At 45.4% G+C, this 17905-nt stretch overlaps 1 protein-coding gene across 3 annotated transcripts in view; it reads right to left on the reverse strand.

Annotated features, from left to right (window-relative positions):
* The window catches only part of PIEZO1 (piezo type mechanosensitive ion channel component 1), a 183384-nt gene that overhangs the window by 94030 nt on the left and 71449 nt on the right, over positions 1-17905 (reverse strand). For all 3 annotated transcript variants that reach the window (XM_043984200.1, XM_043984201.1, XM_043984199.1), the window contains exon 2: positions 9261-9356. In XM_043984200.1, coding sequence (XP_043840135.1) covers positions 9261-9356 — 96 coding nt within the window. The remainder of the gene's footprint in view (positions 1-9260; positions 9357-17905) is intronic.

Genomic DNA, 17905 nt, shown 5'->3' on the forward strand with positions numbered 1-17905 from the left:
TGAAAGAAACAAGGGCCAGAAAAGCAGACGCAATGTGGGATTGACACAGTGCAGGTTCAAATACCAGCTCAGAGCTTATTTATATGACGGCGGACAAATTGCTTAATCTTTCTTGGCCCAAGTTTGCTCATTTGTAAAACGAAGGAGGTGGAATGGAGAACAATCTGAGCTCCCTCTCAACTCTCAGCCCACGAAACTCGGATTCTAAGGACAGTCTCTGGTGAATCTGTGGGGAGTTGTGTTACTGCTCTTACCACTGAGCTACCCTGTCAACCCCCCTTACCCAAACCCCCTCCCCCAATAGCTCCAATGCTTTTTAGAGTTAGCCCCACGCTGGGCCCAGGGAATCTTCCCCTCCCTCTAAGGGAACTAGGCCAGGTACATGGGAAATAACCGGACCCCAGAGCCAGGGGTTTCGGCACTCTGGGCCCTGCCCAGTGACTCACCCTCAGCCAGCAGGCTGAGTTCACAAACACTCCTTTGTCACCAGGAGGGGAGAGAGAAGGGAAGAGAGGACCTTGCCAACCCGAGTCCTCCCTGGCCCGCAACCTCCCTCCAGCCTTTGTTCACTGATCTCTTTCCCAGCGCCAGCCCTTCCTTTTCTTTCTTCTTTTTCTGCTCTGAAAGTTTGCCAGGGGTGGGGAATGAAGGAAGATTCACAGGAGAAACTGCCTGTCCTCCGAAGGAAGTGTACTCGTGAAAGGAGCCACGGGCTTCGGAGGCAGAGAACTGGGTTGGAGTCTTGGTCTTGCACGGACAAGTCATGTGCAGCCTCAGTTTCTTTATCTATACAATGCTGGGGGGGGGGGACTGCTAAATTAGATGATTTCAACAGTTTCTTTGCTTACTATGTGCAGGAAACAGGTGCTAAGGGCTGGAGATACAAAGACAAACAAACAAACAAAAAAAAGATAATCCCTGCTCTCAGGGAGCTTACATTCTAATTCAGGAAGATGACACATAAAAGCGGGGCTGGGGGCGGGGGAAGAGTCAGAAGCAAAGCCTGCAGATCAGTGAGTGTGGGATGCCCAGCATAAAGCAGCAGCGCCAGGCAGGAACTCATCAATCCAAGGAAGGACCACAGGGTCAGAGGCATCTTCAGGGTGAGAAGGCTATTAGTGTGGAGATGGATGAGGTCAGAGAGTCAGATTTCCCCAGAAGATCTGCTTCCTAGGGCCACGACCCATGGCACCTCACTCATCCTTGCCTGTTGCCCACCCACCCAAGCTCCCTTTTGGGCCATTGAAAGTGAGGCTGCAGGCGCAGCTAGGTGGCGCAGCGGATAAGGCACCGGCCCTGGAGTCAGGAGGACCTGAGTTCAAATCTGGCCTCAGACACTTGACACTTACTAGCTGTGTGACCCTGGGCAAGTCACTTAACCCCCACTGCCCTGCAGAAAGAAAGAAAGGAAGGAAGAATGGAAGGAAGGAAAGAAAGAACGAAAGAAAGAGAGAGAGAGAGAGAGAGAGAGAGAGAGAGAGAGAGAGAGAGAGGCTGCTAGCTTCCCCCAAGCCCTTACAATGGGTCCAACAGAACAGGCAGATATGAATCAGACTGCACACTTGGCTTCTGGTCTGATCCCCACATTCCAGCTCTATTCTGGGACACCCCCAGACACTAGAGACTTACTAATCTCTTAGGCGGGTTCTGTAGTTTGCAAAGCACGTTCACATGCATTATTAACCCATTTGATCCTCAGAAAACAGTATGGAGGAAGGGACGATGACTCTGGGATCAGAGGATGTGGGTTCAAATTCCACCTTTAATGCTTACTATTTATGTGGCCTTGAGTTAGACCCTGAAACAGCTAGGTTGGGCTTCAGTTAACCCTTGTATAAATAAGATGAGAGGATTGCATGTGATTGTCTCCGATTGTCTGATTGTCTCAGCCCTGCTATATCTATGATTTTTTTGTTTGTTTTTTGCTGGGCAATGAGGGTTAAGTGACTTGCCCAGGCTCAAGTGTCTAAGGCCAGATTTGAACTCAGGTCCTCCTGAATTTAAGGCTGGTGCTTTATCCACTGCGCCACCTAGTTGCCCCCTATATCTATGATTTTTATGACTATTCTGTGAGGGAAGGAGGGCAGGCAGGCATCGTTATCCCCAGTACACAAATTAGGAAACTGAGGTGCAAAGTTAAGTGACTTGCCCAAGATCACACATCTAGAACTAGGTGGTGCACTGGATAGAGGGCTGGTCCTGGGGTCAGGAACCTGACCAGTGTGATAGGGCTTGAGTTCAAATCCAGCCTGAGACACTTCCTAGCTGTGAGAACTTGAGCAAGTCACTTAACTGCCTCAGTTTTCTTAGCTGTAAAAGGGGTGGTTATAATGGCACCCATGTCACAGGATTGTTGTGAGGATCAAATGAGATAATATTTGTAAAGCACTTAGCACAGTGCCTGGCACATAGTAGGTGTTTAATCTGTGCTTGTTCCCTTCCTCTGTACATTCTGGTACTTAATAAGTACATGTTGACAGTGGGACAAATGAGAAAGTGGGAGAGTTCATCCCCCAGCAGGTCCCTGAAGGCCAGTCTGGGTGAAGGTAGGAGATGGTCCCCTACCACATCTTTCCCTCCTTCCATTCTTTTTTTTTTTTTTTTTTTTTTTTTTTAGTGAGGCAGTTGGGGTTAAGTAACTTGCCCAGGGTCACACAGCTAGTAAGTGTTAAGTGTCTGAAGCCGGATTTGAACTCAGGTACTCCTGACTCCAGGGCCGGTGCTCTATCCACTGCGCCACCTAGCTGCCCCCCTCCTTCCATTCTTACTCCCAGTATGGGCTAAGACCTTTAGCCCCACATAATGGGGAATATGCCAGTGGAACTGTACTAGCAGCAAGGGAGAGCAGGCATATGGGGAGGAGAAAAAGAAGACTTCTATTCTGCCAGGTTATTTCCTGGTAGGGCATAAGGAATTGGGGCCAGCTAGCCAGCAATGTGAAGGGTGATGTTTGCTCCACTGGAAAGCTGAGCTCCCTGGACTGACGCCCTCCCTTCCACACATCTAGCATGGCTGGTTTGCTGCCCTGCATGATTGTTTATTGATATTCCTAAAACATCAATGTAACAATGCCGGTCATCAGCTCAAGAAGCTTCACTGGCTCCCTATTGCTTCTAGGAAAAAACACAAACTTCTCCGTGTAACAGCTGAAGCCCTTTATGATCTGGCTCCAATTTATTTTCAGTCTGATTTCACAGTCCACCCCTTCACGTACTCTGTGTTCCAGTCAAATTGCCTTAACTTGATATTCCCCATGGAAGGCATTCCTTCCACCTCCTTGTCTTGGTACAGTCTGTCCTCCATGCCTGAATCCCTCTCTCTCCTTGACTCTACCTTACAGGACCCCCAGCTTCCTTCAAAGCACAGTTAAGTCATACCTCCCACAGGAAGCCTTTCCTGATTCCCCCAGTTACTAGTGTTCTTCCCTGGGGTCAGAAAGACTCATTTTTTTTTTTTGTGAGGCAATTGGGGTTAAGTGACTTGCCCAGGGTCACACAGCTAGTAAGTGTCAAGGGTCTGAGGCCGGATTTGAACTCAGGTACTCCTGAATCCAGGGCCAGTGCTCTATCCACTGCACCACCTAGCTGCCCCAAGACTCATCTTTTTTACTTTAAATCTGGTCTCTGACACTTGATGGCTGTGTGACCCTCGTAAAGTCATTTAACCCTATTTGCCTCAGTTTCTTCATCTGTAAAATGAGCTGGAGAAGGAAATGATAAGCCACTCCAGTATCTTTACCCAAAGAACCCCAAATGGGGTCATTAAGAATCAGACATGACTGAAAAATCACTTTACAACACTCTGTATACATTTATTTATGTATGTGTTGTTCCCCACCCCCCCACCCCCCAAAGAATGTAAGTTCTTTGAGGGCAGGATTTCCTTTTTTGTCTTTGTATCCCCAGAGCAGTATCTAGCACACAGTACTTAATAAATGCTTCTTGAACCGAGTAATGATGATAATAATAATAACAATAACAATTAGCATTTATATATAACAATTTAAGGCTTGCACAGTGTCTTTTTTTTTTTTTTTTTTGGTGAGGCAATTGGGGTTAAGTGACTTGCCCAGGGTCACACAGCTAGTAAGTGTTAAGTGTCTGAGGCCAGATTTGAACTCAGGTACTCCTGACTCCAGGGTTGGTGCTCTATCCACTGTGCCACCTAGCTGCCCTCACAGTGTCTTATAAATATTATTTCATCTGACCCTCACACCAGCCCTGGAAGGCAGAGGCTAAATGTTTCCCATGTGGGAGTTCAGGGAAGAGAGCAATTATTTCTGGTTCGGCTAGACTCACTGAAGGCATCATGGATAATCTGACATTTGAGCTAGGCCTTGAAGGATGGCCAAGAATTGGACAAAGAGAGATGGGCTTGGGAGGGTGTTCTGGAAAGATGGAATGTGGGGAAATGTGGGAAAACAAAGAATGTTTGGGGACCAGCTGGAGCATAGGATGCAAAAACAGCAGAAGCAGATATACAGACTAGAAAGGTAGTTTGGGGCCAAGTTATAGAGGGCCTGGGAGGACAAGGGAAGGAATGTTTGGTAGATGTGAGGGAGCTAGCTATTAAAGGCCTGGGTTAACTGGGGGTAGGGACAGCTAGGGGGCGCCGTAGTGCGCAGAGTGCTGGACCTGGAGTCAGGAAGGCTCATTTTCCTGAGTTTAAATCCAGCCTCAGACACTTATTAGCTGAGTGACCCTGGGCAAGTCACTTCACCCTGTTTGCCTCAGTTTCCTCATCTGTAAAATGAACTGGAAAAGGAAATGGCAAACCTCTCCACTATCTTTGCCAAGAAAACCCCAAATGGGGTCATGATGAGTCAAGACATGACAGAAACAATTGAACAACAACAAATAACTCAGGAAGTATTGTTCTATCCCTGGAAGATATAACAAGTGCATTTGAATGGACAATCCCTCAACCCAAAGGGATGATAACAGGTATTGTTTCAGGTATCTTCGTATGGTAGAAGATACTGACTTGCTACATATGGTCTAAAGTCCCTTTCAGCCCTGACATTCTGTATTCTAAGAGCCCTCCTACATCTTGACATTCAAAGACCCAGAGCATCATAGAAATACAGATTTAGATCTAAAAGGATCGGAGCATCCATCAAGTCCACACTCCCCCCCTTCATTTTACAGATGAGGAAACAAGAAATGCAAAGTAGAGTGACCTGTCCAAGGTCACACAGCTATGACATCTCTCAGGTGGGATTTGAACCCAGGTCTTCCCAACTCCAAGCTCTATTGACTCCTCCATGAGAGGCAATCAGGACTTGTAAGTCTGTGGACACATGCTCCACTGAGGAGTGCCATTGTGATGATGAGAGGTTCAGGGACAGTCCTGGTCTCACAGACCATGGGAAAGGGCTGACAATTCAGTCCACACCCCAGGAGGTGACAAGGCATGAGGAGCCACACACAGGCCCAGCCCTGATTCTGTGAGTGCCCTCAGCAGGTATCATCACACTCATCACCGGGAAAGTGGTGGGCACCTGTGTCCTATGTCTCCGCGCATTTTGACCTCTGGCTGTAAATGCACTGGGGGAGGGGCTGGGAGAGGTTATGAGTGAATTCCACAGCCAAGTAGAGGGCTATCGACTGGAACTTTCCTGGGGAAAGGCTTAAGAGTCCTCTTCAAACCGGTGGAATGCCGTTCCTAGTCCTCCCCAGCAAAGCCCCGGCCTCTTGTTGTGGTCCGCAGGTCAGAACTTGTTCTGATCCAGTGAGTCCCACCCACTGCCTGCCTCCCTCGTACCAGGGGGAAGGCTGGAAACCAGCCTCCCCACAAGCAGAAGCCTGCTCAGAAGGTTTCCTCTGCTAGGGAAGTGGGTGGGTGGGGAGAGGCCGGGAAGGAGGTGAGCCAGGGGCTAGCACTCCATGAGGACATTAACCACCCAGTGTCAGATCTTCCACCAGATGCTGCTGCTTCATGAGCCCCCAGCAGCTGTGGAACTCATAAACCTGCTTGCTACTGGGCCAGGGGGCCGGGCACCACCAGGCCTCACATTTTCCTCTCTGGGCTAGAAAAAGCCGGCAGTGGGCAGTGGCCCCAGTGGAGCTCAGCGGCAGCTGCTGGGGAGTGGGGTGGGAGATGGCAGGGAGGAAGGGGAACTCCTGCCAGCAGCTCCCCCATCCCCAGCTCTCCCTGCCCAGCTTAACTCCCTCTCCACTGTGTCCCTCCCTCCTCAATTGTCTTCTCTCCCACTCTTACTGGGACGCTCTCACCCGCCCCTCCTGGGCTCTTAAGTAGAAATCTAGTTTTATTATTTTTTTTTACTGGGACTATTAGAGAGAAAAGTGTTGCAAATGGCACCAAAGGGCATGAAATATTTACGAAATAAAGAGCTTTTAGCAGAACGGCCTCTAAGTAACCCTCCCAGTTGGGGATCTGTTAGTTACAGGCAGAGGCAAGCTTGGGGAGCTAATCAGATTTCAGGGTGTCAGGCGACTTGGAGAGGGGGCTGGGAAAAGAGAGGACTGCTCCCAGGGATAAAGAGCAAAATTGCCCAGCTTGGGCCAGCTGGAGTCCTCTGATCCCGCCCCAGGGGCAACTGCCAACTCTCCCTGCACAGCTGGAGGTGGGGAGGATAATGAGGCTGGCAGGCTCTGAGCAGGGTGGCTGCGCCAGGGGGTCAATGTCTTGATGTTCTTTAAGGGGCGGGGGGGGGGGGGGGGGAAGGAAGGAATCGGCCGTTCTCAGTCCCCAGGTGTTGCTAGCATCACAGCCCGTATCCAAAGATCCACATACTTGGCAACTTGCAGTCCTTCCCCATCCTCATTGCCTTTGCAAATTCCACCTCAAATCCCATTTCTGGGAGGCAGCTGTGGTGGAATGGGGAAAGGACAGAGAGACCCAGGTTCAAATTTCAACTCTGATGCCTACAGGCTATGTAAGAACAGTAAGTTGCTGAGGGCGCTGATACTTGCCCAGGGCTATGGTGAGACAAGTGCTTGGTGAGCCCTGAGGTGGTATAATCATGTGAGTTGTAATTCCTCTCATTAGTATCAGGGGTTTGGAATTGGATTATTTTAGAGATTAGGGAACAGAGGAAGTGATAGGGCCAGGATTCAAAACCAGATTCTCTGACTCTAAATCCAGTCTCTTCTTTCCACTGTGCTCAGCTGCCCCCCTCTCCCAATAAGCCTCAATGTACTTTCTTCCAACATCCACTCATCACTTCTGGTTCTGTTCTATTCCCGGTTCTGCTCTTGGGGGTCAAACTGAATAAAAAGACTCGCCTATGTGACAGCCTTCTGAGTTCTTAAAGACATCTAGGTACACCCCGCTGTAAACCTTTTCTTCATGTTACATACATAGCTGCGGACGATTCACCAGATCCACAAGGGGCCTTATCTCGATGTTGGTCACCCATGACCACACGATCTCCTAGCTTATTAATATCCTCTAAAATGGGCCACTCAGACCTAACCCAACACTCCAGATATCATCTGACCACTGACTGCCCCATCTATCTCTGGTTCTCTTCCTCCTTGAAACTCACAGAAGTTCTTGTTCATATCCCTCAATACTTGAAGAAGTCAGTGATTTCATTAGCTGGATTGGGGGAGGAAGAAAGGATGGAAACAAGCATTTATCAAGTGAGTACCATGTGCCAGGTATTTTTTTGGGGGTGGGGCAATTGGAGTAAGTGACTTGCACAGAGTCACACAGTTAGCAAGTGTTGGAGGCTGGATTTGAATCCAGGTCCTCCTGACTCCAGAGTCTGTGCTTTATCTACTGCTCCACCTAGCTGTCTCTATGCCAGGCACTTTTACAAACACTATCTTATTTGATCCTCATAACAACCCTGGGAGGGAGGTGCTATTATTCTTCTTTTTTTACAGTTGAGGTAACCAAGGCCAACAGAAGTTGAGTTGACTTGCCCAGGGTCACACAGCAAGTAACTGAGGCTTATAATGATTGGAATGACGCCACCTGCTGGAGACTTACTATAGGAAAACTCCACCATGAGGAGAAGACCTCTGAGGGCAAGCCATGTAACTTTTCTTTGCGTCAGGAAGTGATGTTTGCTTGTAGGAGGAAGAGGGAGTGAGGCTCACTCACTCTCTTTCGTCAGGACTCTGGTTGAGAGTGGAGCTAAAGATGCATTCTCCCTTTGATAGATAGATGAATCTAGGCCTTTCTCTCGCTCTTCACCAAATTCTTATTCTCCTTAATAAATGCTTAAAAGTCTAAACTCTTGCTAAAGCTTACAATTAATTGGCGGCCACTCATTAGATATTTTAGACAGACTAGCTAGGATTTTAGCTCCTTATAGGCTGGATTTGAACTCAGATCTTCCTGATCCCAAGCTCAGCACTCTATCTAGCTGCCCCCAATGCACATGACAACCCAACCATGCCTTCTCACCCTTGACCCTGTCTCTCCATGAATCTTCCCCTAGAGAATCTTCCAGCATGCTCAGTCCTTCTGGTTCTTTATCTGTTTCATGTATATCCCACTGGGGCTGCCCAGCTATTGACCTTCATCTCAACACATGCTGCTCCTTCTCCATCAATCATACTTGTCCCTGACAAAATATTTTCATTCCATGCAGCTGGACAGGAAACCCACTGGTTTGGTCCACTAGCATCATGGATGATGAGCTTGCTCTAGTTACCTTATTTAGCATCTACCATGGACTGCCTTGTGTGTCTTTTTTCCTAGCTGAAGGGCAGGAATCATGTTCTAAATTTCCCTGGAACACCCCGAAGAACCAGAAAAGAGGTGAGAACAATCATCACTTATCCTACTCCCCAATGCCAGGTGAATCAGTGTGCCTAGGACAACCTTGGACAGTAGCTTCAGCACAAAATTTCTGCCCTGGGGTTCACTTGCAGGTCATGCCCCCTTCCTGAAGAGTACCCCTCTCACTCCTCATTTCTCAGAATATTGATATCCCTTTAAGGTTCATCCCAGGTATTATCTCCTGTGAGAAGTCGTCTTTGATTCTCTCAGCTAAAAACATTCTCTCCCTTCTCAATTTCTCCTTGACCCCCAAGATGATTGTTGCATGGGGGGAAAATGGTCACCAGGAATAACCTACTGAGTTTTCTTTTGTCCCTATGAGTTCATGGAGTGTGAGGTCTCTTGGTACTGCCAAGTTTCTAGAATCAGAGGAGGGGACCCTGAGCTCTGAACACTTGGGGTTGAAGAATGCATAACATACCCCTCCCCACCCCACCCCCACACTCCATTCCTGACCAGCTGCTTCTCAACCAAAACAAATGGGAGCTTAACTCTTTCCTTACCTCTAATGTTGTGTTTGGTGGGTCCCAGGAACCAGGGTAAGAGCAGCAGAAAAAGTAGATAAACAAAGGACAGACCATTAAATCGGAACAGGCAGGCTGAGGAAGGAAAGAAAAAACACAGGTTAGACCTGGGCACCAAGGAGGATCAATCAGGTCAGGACCCCGGCCAGGTCCTCCCTTCCCTTTGGGAGAGAAGGGGACCTGGGCAGGACAAGCAAAGCTTTTTTTTTTTTTTTTTAAAGTGAGGCAATTGGGATTAAGTGACTTGCCCAGGGTCACACAGCTAGTAAGTGTTAAGTGTCTGAGGCCGGATTTGAACTCAGGTACTCCTGACTCCAGGGCCGGTGCTCTATCCACTGCACCACCTAGCTGCCCCACAAGCAAAGCTTTTTAAAAAACCTATCTGCAAAGAAAACCATATTCTCCCTTAATTGTCTTTGCTTTTTTTAAAAAATGCTTTTTAAAAAATTGTTTATACACTGTTGAAAACAATTGTTTTTTTAAATTGTTTGTGTGTTGATTAAAATGCTTCAGTCTTTCCAAGTTCCAAATCTTGTTCTATATTTATGGGAAAAGTAATAACACATTGTTTTCTCATTTCATAACACACATACAGTTTGGACAAGGCCAATGGGGGCGGGGGGATGGCTTTGTTTTGCTTGACCAGACATGTTCGTAATGGTTGAGTTTTTCTTACTTTCTCAATGGAGAGGGAGAGATCAGGAGAGGTGGAAGAGAGAGAATGGAAACCTGAAAATAAAACAATTATTAAATTCAATGATTTCATTCAATTTTTTTTCATTCAATTTTAATTGCTTGCTATACTCAAGGTATCATATGATCGATGTTGGGGATAGAAAAATAAATGAAGAATCGTCTCTTCCCTTAAGGAATTTACATTGTACTGGAGGAGGGAGGGAGTGTTAAGAACATGTATTCTTAGGGGGGAAAAACCTCATATGATTTTAGCTCTTGGTTTGAATTAAAGTGTTTTTTAATCACATTAAGTTAATAAAAAATAATAACAGCTAGCATTCCTATATCATTTTAAGGTTTACAGTATTCTTTACAAATATCTCATTTTACATATGAGAATTGAGGTAGACAGAGATAAAGTGGCATGGCCACATGACACCAAATCTAGCATTCAAGCCAATGTGCCTAACATAATAGTCAATTAATATAATGATAGCTAACATTTATTTTAAGGATTGTACAACCCTTTACAAGTATTTTGTCATTTGATCCTTACAAACAACCATGTGAGGGAGATGCTATTACTATCCCCATTTTACAGATAGGGAAACCGAGGATGTAAGAAGTAAGGTGACTTGCCTAGAGTCAGACTGCCAGTAAATGTCTGAGGCAGGTTTCAAACTCAGGTATGCATGATGCCAAAGGCCAGCACTTTATCCAGTAAGCCAGGGAGTGGTGATGTATTCTACTGAAGTCAGAGTATCAATCTATCCAACTAGTTAATAGTTTTTCTTAGACATAATTTATTATATTTACAATTTTATAAGTTTTTTTTGTGTGGTGCAATGAGGACTAAGTGACTTGCCCAGGGTCACACAGCTATTAAGTGTCAAGTATCTGAGGCCAAATTTGAACTCAGGTCCTCCTGAATCCAGGGCCAGCACTCTATCCACTGTGCCACCTAGCTGCCCCTGTTTTATAAGTATTTAAACATTTCTGGTATCAATTTTGCTAGTAATCAGTAACTATAATGAACATTTTCTTTTTTCTTTTTTTTTTTTTTAACATTTTCTATATAGAACAAAACAGTTTTATTATTTTTTCCATCAGTATAATAGAATAAGAGTTGGAACTCTAAAAGACTTAAAAGTTCTGATCAACACAATGACCCACCACAGTTCCAGAGGACTTATGATGAAACATGCTGCCTGCCTCCTGATAGAGAGATGATGGAGTCAGAAGGCAGACTGAGGCTGAGGCTGAGGCACACACACACACACACACACACACACACACACACACACACACACACACACACAATTTGGACATAGCCAATGGGGGAATTTATTTTGTTTGACTATACATGTTTTTAATATTTTTCTTTTTCCTGATTTCTCAACTGGGGAGGGGGGCGGGTGGAGAAGGGGAGAGGGACAGAATGCAGACCTGAAAAGAAAAGAAAATATAATTTTTTTTAAAGAATAAAAGTTGGAAGTAACATCAGAAATCTTCTAGACCAGAAGTGTCAAACACACAGCGCACAACACTTCTTCCAACCAGATTAAAATGTAATTGGGAAATACTTAACAAAATAAATATACAATAGAACACAGATAATGTTAATATGCGGTTTTCTAAGTCAATATGCTCTTTATTTACAGTTAAGTGGCTCCTACTTCTATTTGAGTTTGGCACCACTGGTTCATAGGACAAATATGGATGTCAGATACCTTCTGTTGACAAGGAGCCTATTATGCCTCGATTACCCTCACACAGACACCCCCACTCCCTGGCAAAGAAAAAGACCTTGGCATTTCTGAGGGCATCTTTGCCAACGGACTGAACCCAACACAGCCCCATGGCAATGGGGGGGGGGCGGGGGAGGCGCCTTACCAGGAGCAAGTCAAGAGAAGACAATGAACACAACTAGGCTGAGGCCACTTCCTATTCCTTTGATGTTTCTCCCTCTCCCCACCCCCAAATTCAGAATGTGAACAGCTGATGCTTTCTGGGTCTCTCTCCTGGAACAGAAGTTTAGGAAATCAGGAGGCATAGAGAAGAGGTGAAATTGGAGAAAGAATTCACTTTCCTCTCTAACACCTCCACCAAAGCTTTCTGGTAGGAGGCAACTAGGGTTTCCCACATAAAAAGCCTGGAGCAATGAGATAACAACACAAAGTGACAACTCTCATTTACATTTTATTGGGGGAGGGGCAGGGGGAGGGGTTCAGTCTAGAATGTGGGGAGGTAGATTAGGATAAGCATTATTGGCTGCCTTGGGAAACCTTGACCCAGATGTTAGCCAAGGTCAGGCAGGCTGTTGTTTAATGGGTCGATAGCATGGACTGCTTGGAGTAGAGGTGGTTGGATCTAGGTGGGTTTCTGGGAGGAGATGAACCTTGGACTTCGCTTTAAGATTGAGTCTTGCGGGGGCAGCTAGGTGGCGAAGTGGATAGAGCACCGGCCCTGGAGTCAGGAGGACCTGAGTTCAAACCCGACCTCAGACACTAAACACTTACTAACTGTGTGACCCTGGGCAAGTCACTTAACCCTCATTGCCCCCCCCCAAAAGTCTTCACACTCTGGAGATGGCAGTGTATGAGGTGTCAAGAGGCTTACTTATTAAGCACTGATGTGCCAAGCACCATGCTAAGTGCTGGTGAAACAAAGAAAGGCAAAAATAAACAAAAAAGCACCCAACCCCATAGCCCCCCTTCTCAAAGAGCTCACATTCTGATATATACAAACAAAATGAATACCAGTGAGATAGAGGCAATCTGAAAGGGGAAAACATTAGCAGCTAACTCTAATTAATTAACATGGATCGGACTAGATGGCTGTTGAGGTCTATTCCATTTCTAAAACTGGGGGATTCTTTTCCAATTCTCCAGGGCTTTGGGAAGCCTACCCTCTTTCCCAGACCCATTCCCTTAAAATCCCCAGAAGACCCTCCTCCCAAACATAAAGAAATGTTCAACTCTTTTTTTTTTAAAAAACAGGGCAATGAGGGTTAAGTGACTTGCCCAGGGTCACACAGCTAGTATCACGTGTCTGAGGCCGGATTTGAACTCAGGTCCTCCTGAATCCAAGGCCAGTGCTTTATCCACTGAGCCACCTAGCTGCCCCAAATGTTCAACTCTTAAAAAAAAAAATCTGATCTTCCAGAAAATATTTTTTAATAATTATGCTTTTTAAAAAATCAATCCAATCTGACCCACGAGGGAGAAGGAAATGCATTAACAGCAAAAAGATTTCTCCAGTTCCGTTTTCTCCAAAACTGCAGCTACCAGTCTGGCCAGGTCTGCCTGCCCCTCCCTCTGAACCACAGTGCCAGGGCAGCATCCACAGAATCTATGAGAAGAGTCAAGTGCCTTGGAAGTACCTCTTGGGTTTAAAATGGGTCAGCCCACAGGCAGGCCTTCTGGTGGATACCTGCCCACTCCGCTTACCCCAGAGGGTTGGAGGCTTAATCGTTGTGGGGACAAGGCTTTTGACATAGTGTGGGAGAAAGGTCTTGGACTAGGAGTCCACAAGCTTCTATTTGGGAGCTAGCTTCACCACTAGGTGACCCGGGACACCTGTCTCATCTGCAGTTTCTCCCTCATAGAACAAAGAGAGTCATGTCGCTCTGCTTAGAAAATCAAGGAGCTGTTAGGATTCGAGTGTGACAGTAAATAAAACGACTTTCAAAATCAGAAAACTCTGCACACAAGTAAGATGGGAGCCATTCCTGTCGCGTGAGCTAATTAACAACAGTCAGCATAGTAACAGAGGTCCTTTGACTTAAATTCAGTGTTCTTTCCTCTGGAGGAGAATTATCTGTCAAAGACAGGGCTGGACACACTCTTTCTTTTGTTTTTGTTTTTGTGGGGCAATGAGGGTTAAGTGACTTGCTCAGGGTCACACAGCTAGTAAGTGTCAAGTGTCTGAGGCCAGATTTGAACTCAGGTCTTCCTGAATCCAAGGCTGGTGCTCTATCCACTGCGCCATCTAGTTGCCCCTGGACACACTCTTAACATGGGAGAGCTCTTAATCCACTGGATCTTTTTGGAAAACAATATGACAATATACGATAAGAGCTCCAAACCTCTGGGTACCTGCCCTTTGAACCAGTGATCCCACAACTAAGACTATATACCCCAAGGATACCTATTGGTAAGAACAAAAGACCTATATGTACAAAAAATATTCTGGCAGCATTATTCATAATTGCAACAAACTGGAAATGACCCAAGTATCCAGTGATTGGGAAACAGCTTTGAAAAATTAAAGTTGTTAATGCAGAAATATCTTTAATGTGATTGTACATATATAACCTATATCAGATTGCTTGCCATCATGGGGAGGGGAGAGGGAAGTGAAGGAGGAAGAAAAATTTGGAACTCAAAATCTTATAGAAACGAATACTGAGAACTATCTTTATATGTAACTGGAAAAAATACTATTAAGATTGAAAAAGAAAAGAAAAAAAGAAAAATTAAAGTTGGAGAAGTGTTGGGTGGGGCAGTGGATAGAACACTGGCCTTAAAGTCAGGGGGACCTGGGTCTGAATTCTACCTCAGACACTTACTAGCTAGCTGTGTTACCCTGGGCAAGTCACTTAACCTCAATTGTCTCCAAAAAGAAAAGAAAAGAAAAATTTAAGTTGGTAAATAAATATGATGGAATGTTGCTGCATCATCATATATGATGGATAAGATCATATAAGATAAGATGGATAAGTTTATGTAACTCATATAACATCAGATAAGATGACAAAGAAAGACACAATTATGTCAAGGGAAGGAAGGAGAACCCCCCCCCCCCCCGACAAGAAGTTACACAAAGCATAAATTTGCAGTTTCAGGTATAATAATTTTTCAAAACTTCTTGCTTGTGTATTTGGACATTTCTGTTTACTGGTAGTTAACTAAACTTCTAACTTTTCAAAAAGACAGTGCCATGCTTAGAGGTCTCTTAATACCAGCCTTTCCACCACACCTCTTCCCTTCTGCCTGTTCACTTTGGCCCAGCACCCAGAGTGGACACAAGCACACACCAAACCTTTTGTTGGCAATGTCTCTACCACACCTCCTGCCTGTCTTCCCCTCCTTTCACCTACCATTATCATAACATGTATATAGCAGAGAAAGCACTCAACCTGGGCTTGAATCTAGGCTACAACCTTTGTAACTCTGGGAAAGTCACTTCTCCCTTGGCTTTGGGTTTCTCATCTGTAAAAAGGATCTGATAATCTCCAAGGTACTTTCCAATTCTTCTCAATCTCCTGACAAACCTTCTAAAACCTCTGCTTTCGTGACATCCCTAACTTTATTCAAGAACTGTTAGCCCAAAGGGATGGGCTCCCTATGACTCATCACGTTAAACTCAACATTCTGCCAGGTCCTGCACGCTGGGGCCTCACCCTGCCTATTCATACTACTCTCCAAAAGTCACCTACTCATCCAGCAGGACTATAAGGGGAGAGAGAGATGCCTCTGGTATCTGGTGTTAAAGAAAGATTGAGGGGGGGGGCAGCTAGGTGGCGCAGTGGATAGAGCACTGGCCCTGGATTCAGGAGGACCTGAGTTCAAATCTGGCCTCAGACACTTGACACTTACTAGCTGTGTGACCCTGGGCAAGTCACTTAACCCTCATTGCCCTGCCAAAAAAAAAGAGAAAAATAAAAAAGAAAGAAAGAAAGAAAGAAACATTGGGAGTCATGAAACCTGATCGATTCCCAATTCTGCTACTTCCTCTCTATGTGACCATGGACAAATCGTTCCTCTTTGGGCCTCAGTTTTCTCATCTGTAAAATATAGATGAGAATGCTAAGGTCTCTTCCAGTTCCAAGCCCTATCATTGATCTACGTCCTCTGGGCTTTACCTCCTGCCTGGAATGTCCTTTCTCCTACCCTAGGTTGCTCTGGTGGTCTAAAGCAAGGCTTCTGAAACTTTTTCCACTCTCCACCCCTTTTTGCCTGAGGAATTTTTACACACCCCCTGGTATATTGGTATATAAAATGGGCATACGGAACTTTTTACTGTTGCCAAGTTCTGACCTGCGGACCACAACAAGAGGCCGGGGCTTTGCTGGGGAGGACTAGGAACGGCATTCCACCGGTTTGAAATGATTCCCACATTCAGCTATGTGACCCCATATGGGATCACGACCTGCAGTTTAAGAAGTTAGGGTAAAAAAAAAAAAGAAGTTAGGGTCTACAAAAACCTGTAGACCCCTTCTCAGAATAATGTTTTTTTTTAAAGCCTAAAATAAAATGCATAGGATTACAAAGTAAAATTGTAATTTTTCTCATCCAAGTTCATAGACACCCCCTCCTCTTGAAATCTACTCAAGGAGTCTGTGGAGCTCAGGTTAACCCCCTTGAACTTTTGTTGTTTAGTCATTTCAGTTGTGCCCAACTTTTCTGTGACCCCATTGGAGATTTTCTTGGCAAAGATACTGGAGTGGTTTGCCATTTCCTTCTCCAGCTCATTTTTTTAGATGAGGAAACTGAGGCAAAGAGAGTTAAGTGGCTTGCCCAGGGTCACAGTTACTAAGTGTCTGAGGTTGGATTTGAACTCAGGTCTTCCTGACTCCAGGCTTGGCTCTTGATCCACTGCATCACCTGGCTGCCCTATAGCAGGTTGAACCCTTGGACTACTCTCTACTTGATCCCTACCTATGTATCATCCCAAACCTGGCTCAAAGCCAAACCTCCTTAAAGAGGTCTTTCTGAACCAGTATAATCCACAAGGATCTCTCCTTCTGAATCCCAGTTAGAACTTAATGTCTGGGCATTACTAAATAGCATCTGATCATATCCTGTTTTTCCCTTCAAACAGCTTCAAGTCTGTATGTCTTGTTTCCTCAAGCAGACTAGAAGCTGCTTGAGGTCTGGGCCACATTCCCCAAAGTGCCTCTCCAATCATTAGAGACATAGAATCCAGAACTGGAAAGAACCTTAGATGTCACCTAGCTCAATTCCTTCATTTTACAGGCAAGGGAACTCCTCCCTAAGAGCAGTATCTTGTCCAACGTCATACAGATACGTAGGATTCAATATATTCACAGGATTCAATTCATACACAGGTCGGATTCAAGGCAAATATTCTGATGCCAACGCCACATTCTAACCACTACACCACATTGCCTCTCACTTGGTTAGAATTCAACAAACACTTCAGAAGAACATTAGAGCCTCAGGGTTACTTAGGACCCCAGAGGCAACGGATCCATCCCATACCTGAACAGAAACATCCCATACAACATACTCGGCCAGTGTCAAGCCTTTGCAGGAAGACTTCTAGTGAGTCAGAACTCATTATCTCCCAGAGCAATTCATTCTATTCCATCGTTGGGTAGGTTTTCCGTAGACAAACAAACAAACAAAAACCACAAAAAACAAACAAACAAAAACCCCTGAAGTTGCCTTTTTTCAACTGCCATCCATAGTTCCTAGTTCTGCCTGCTAGGACCAAGCAGAATTAATTCAAACCTGGTTACACATGGTAGTAAATGCTCCGAGGCAGCCACTAAGTACTGCCCCGCCACCAAGTCTTCTCTCATTGAAGTCAAACACCCCAGATCCTTCAGGTAGTTCTCATATGACAAGATCTCAAAGTCCTTTGGAGGGGGAGGAGAATAAGCATTTATTTAGTGCCAACCAGGTGCCAGGCACTATGTTAAATGCTTCCCAAATATAATCTCATTTGATCTTCCCAAACAAACCTGGGAGGGAAGAGCTATTATTATCCCCATTTAACAGTCAGGGAAACTGAAGCAATCTGAGATTAAATGAGCTGCCCAGGGTCACACAGCTAATAAGTGTCTGAGGCTGAATTTGAAATCAGATCTTCTTAAGTCCAGGCCCAGTGCTCTAACCACTGCCCAACAGGCTACCCTTTATCAGTCAGTGTGCCTGCCTTCAGATGTTCTCCACAATATTCCTTCTAAAAGGTGGCACCTG

The sequence above is a fragment of the Dromiciops gliroides genome, chromosome 2 (assembly GCF_019393635.1).
Source record: "Dromiciops gliroides isolate mDroGli1 chromosome 2, mDroGli1.pri, whole genome shotgun sequence".
Lineage (NCBI taxonomy): Eukaryota > Metazoa > Chordata > Mammalia > Microbiotheria > Microbiotheriidae > Dromiciops > Dromiciops gliroides.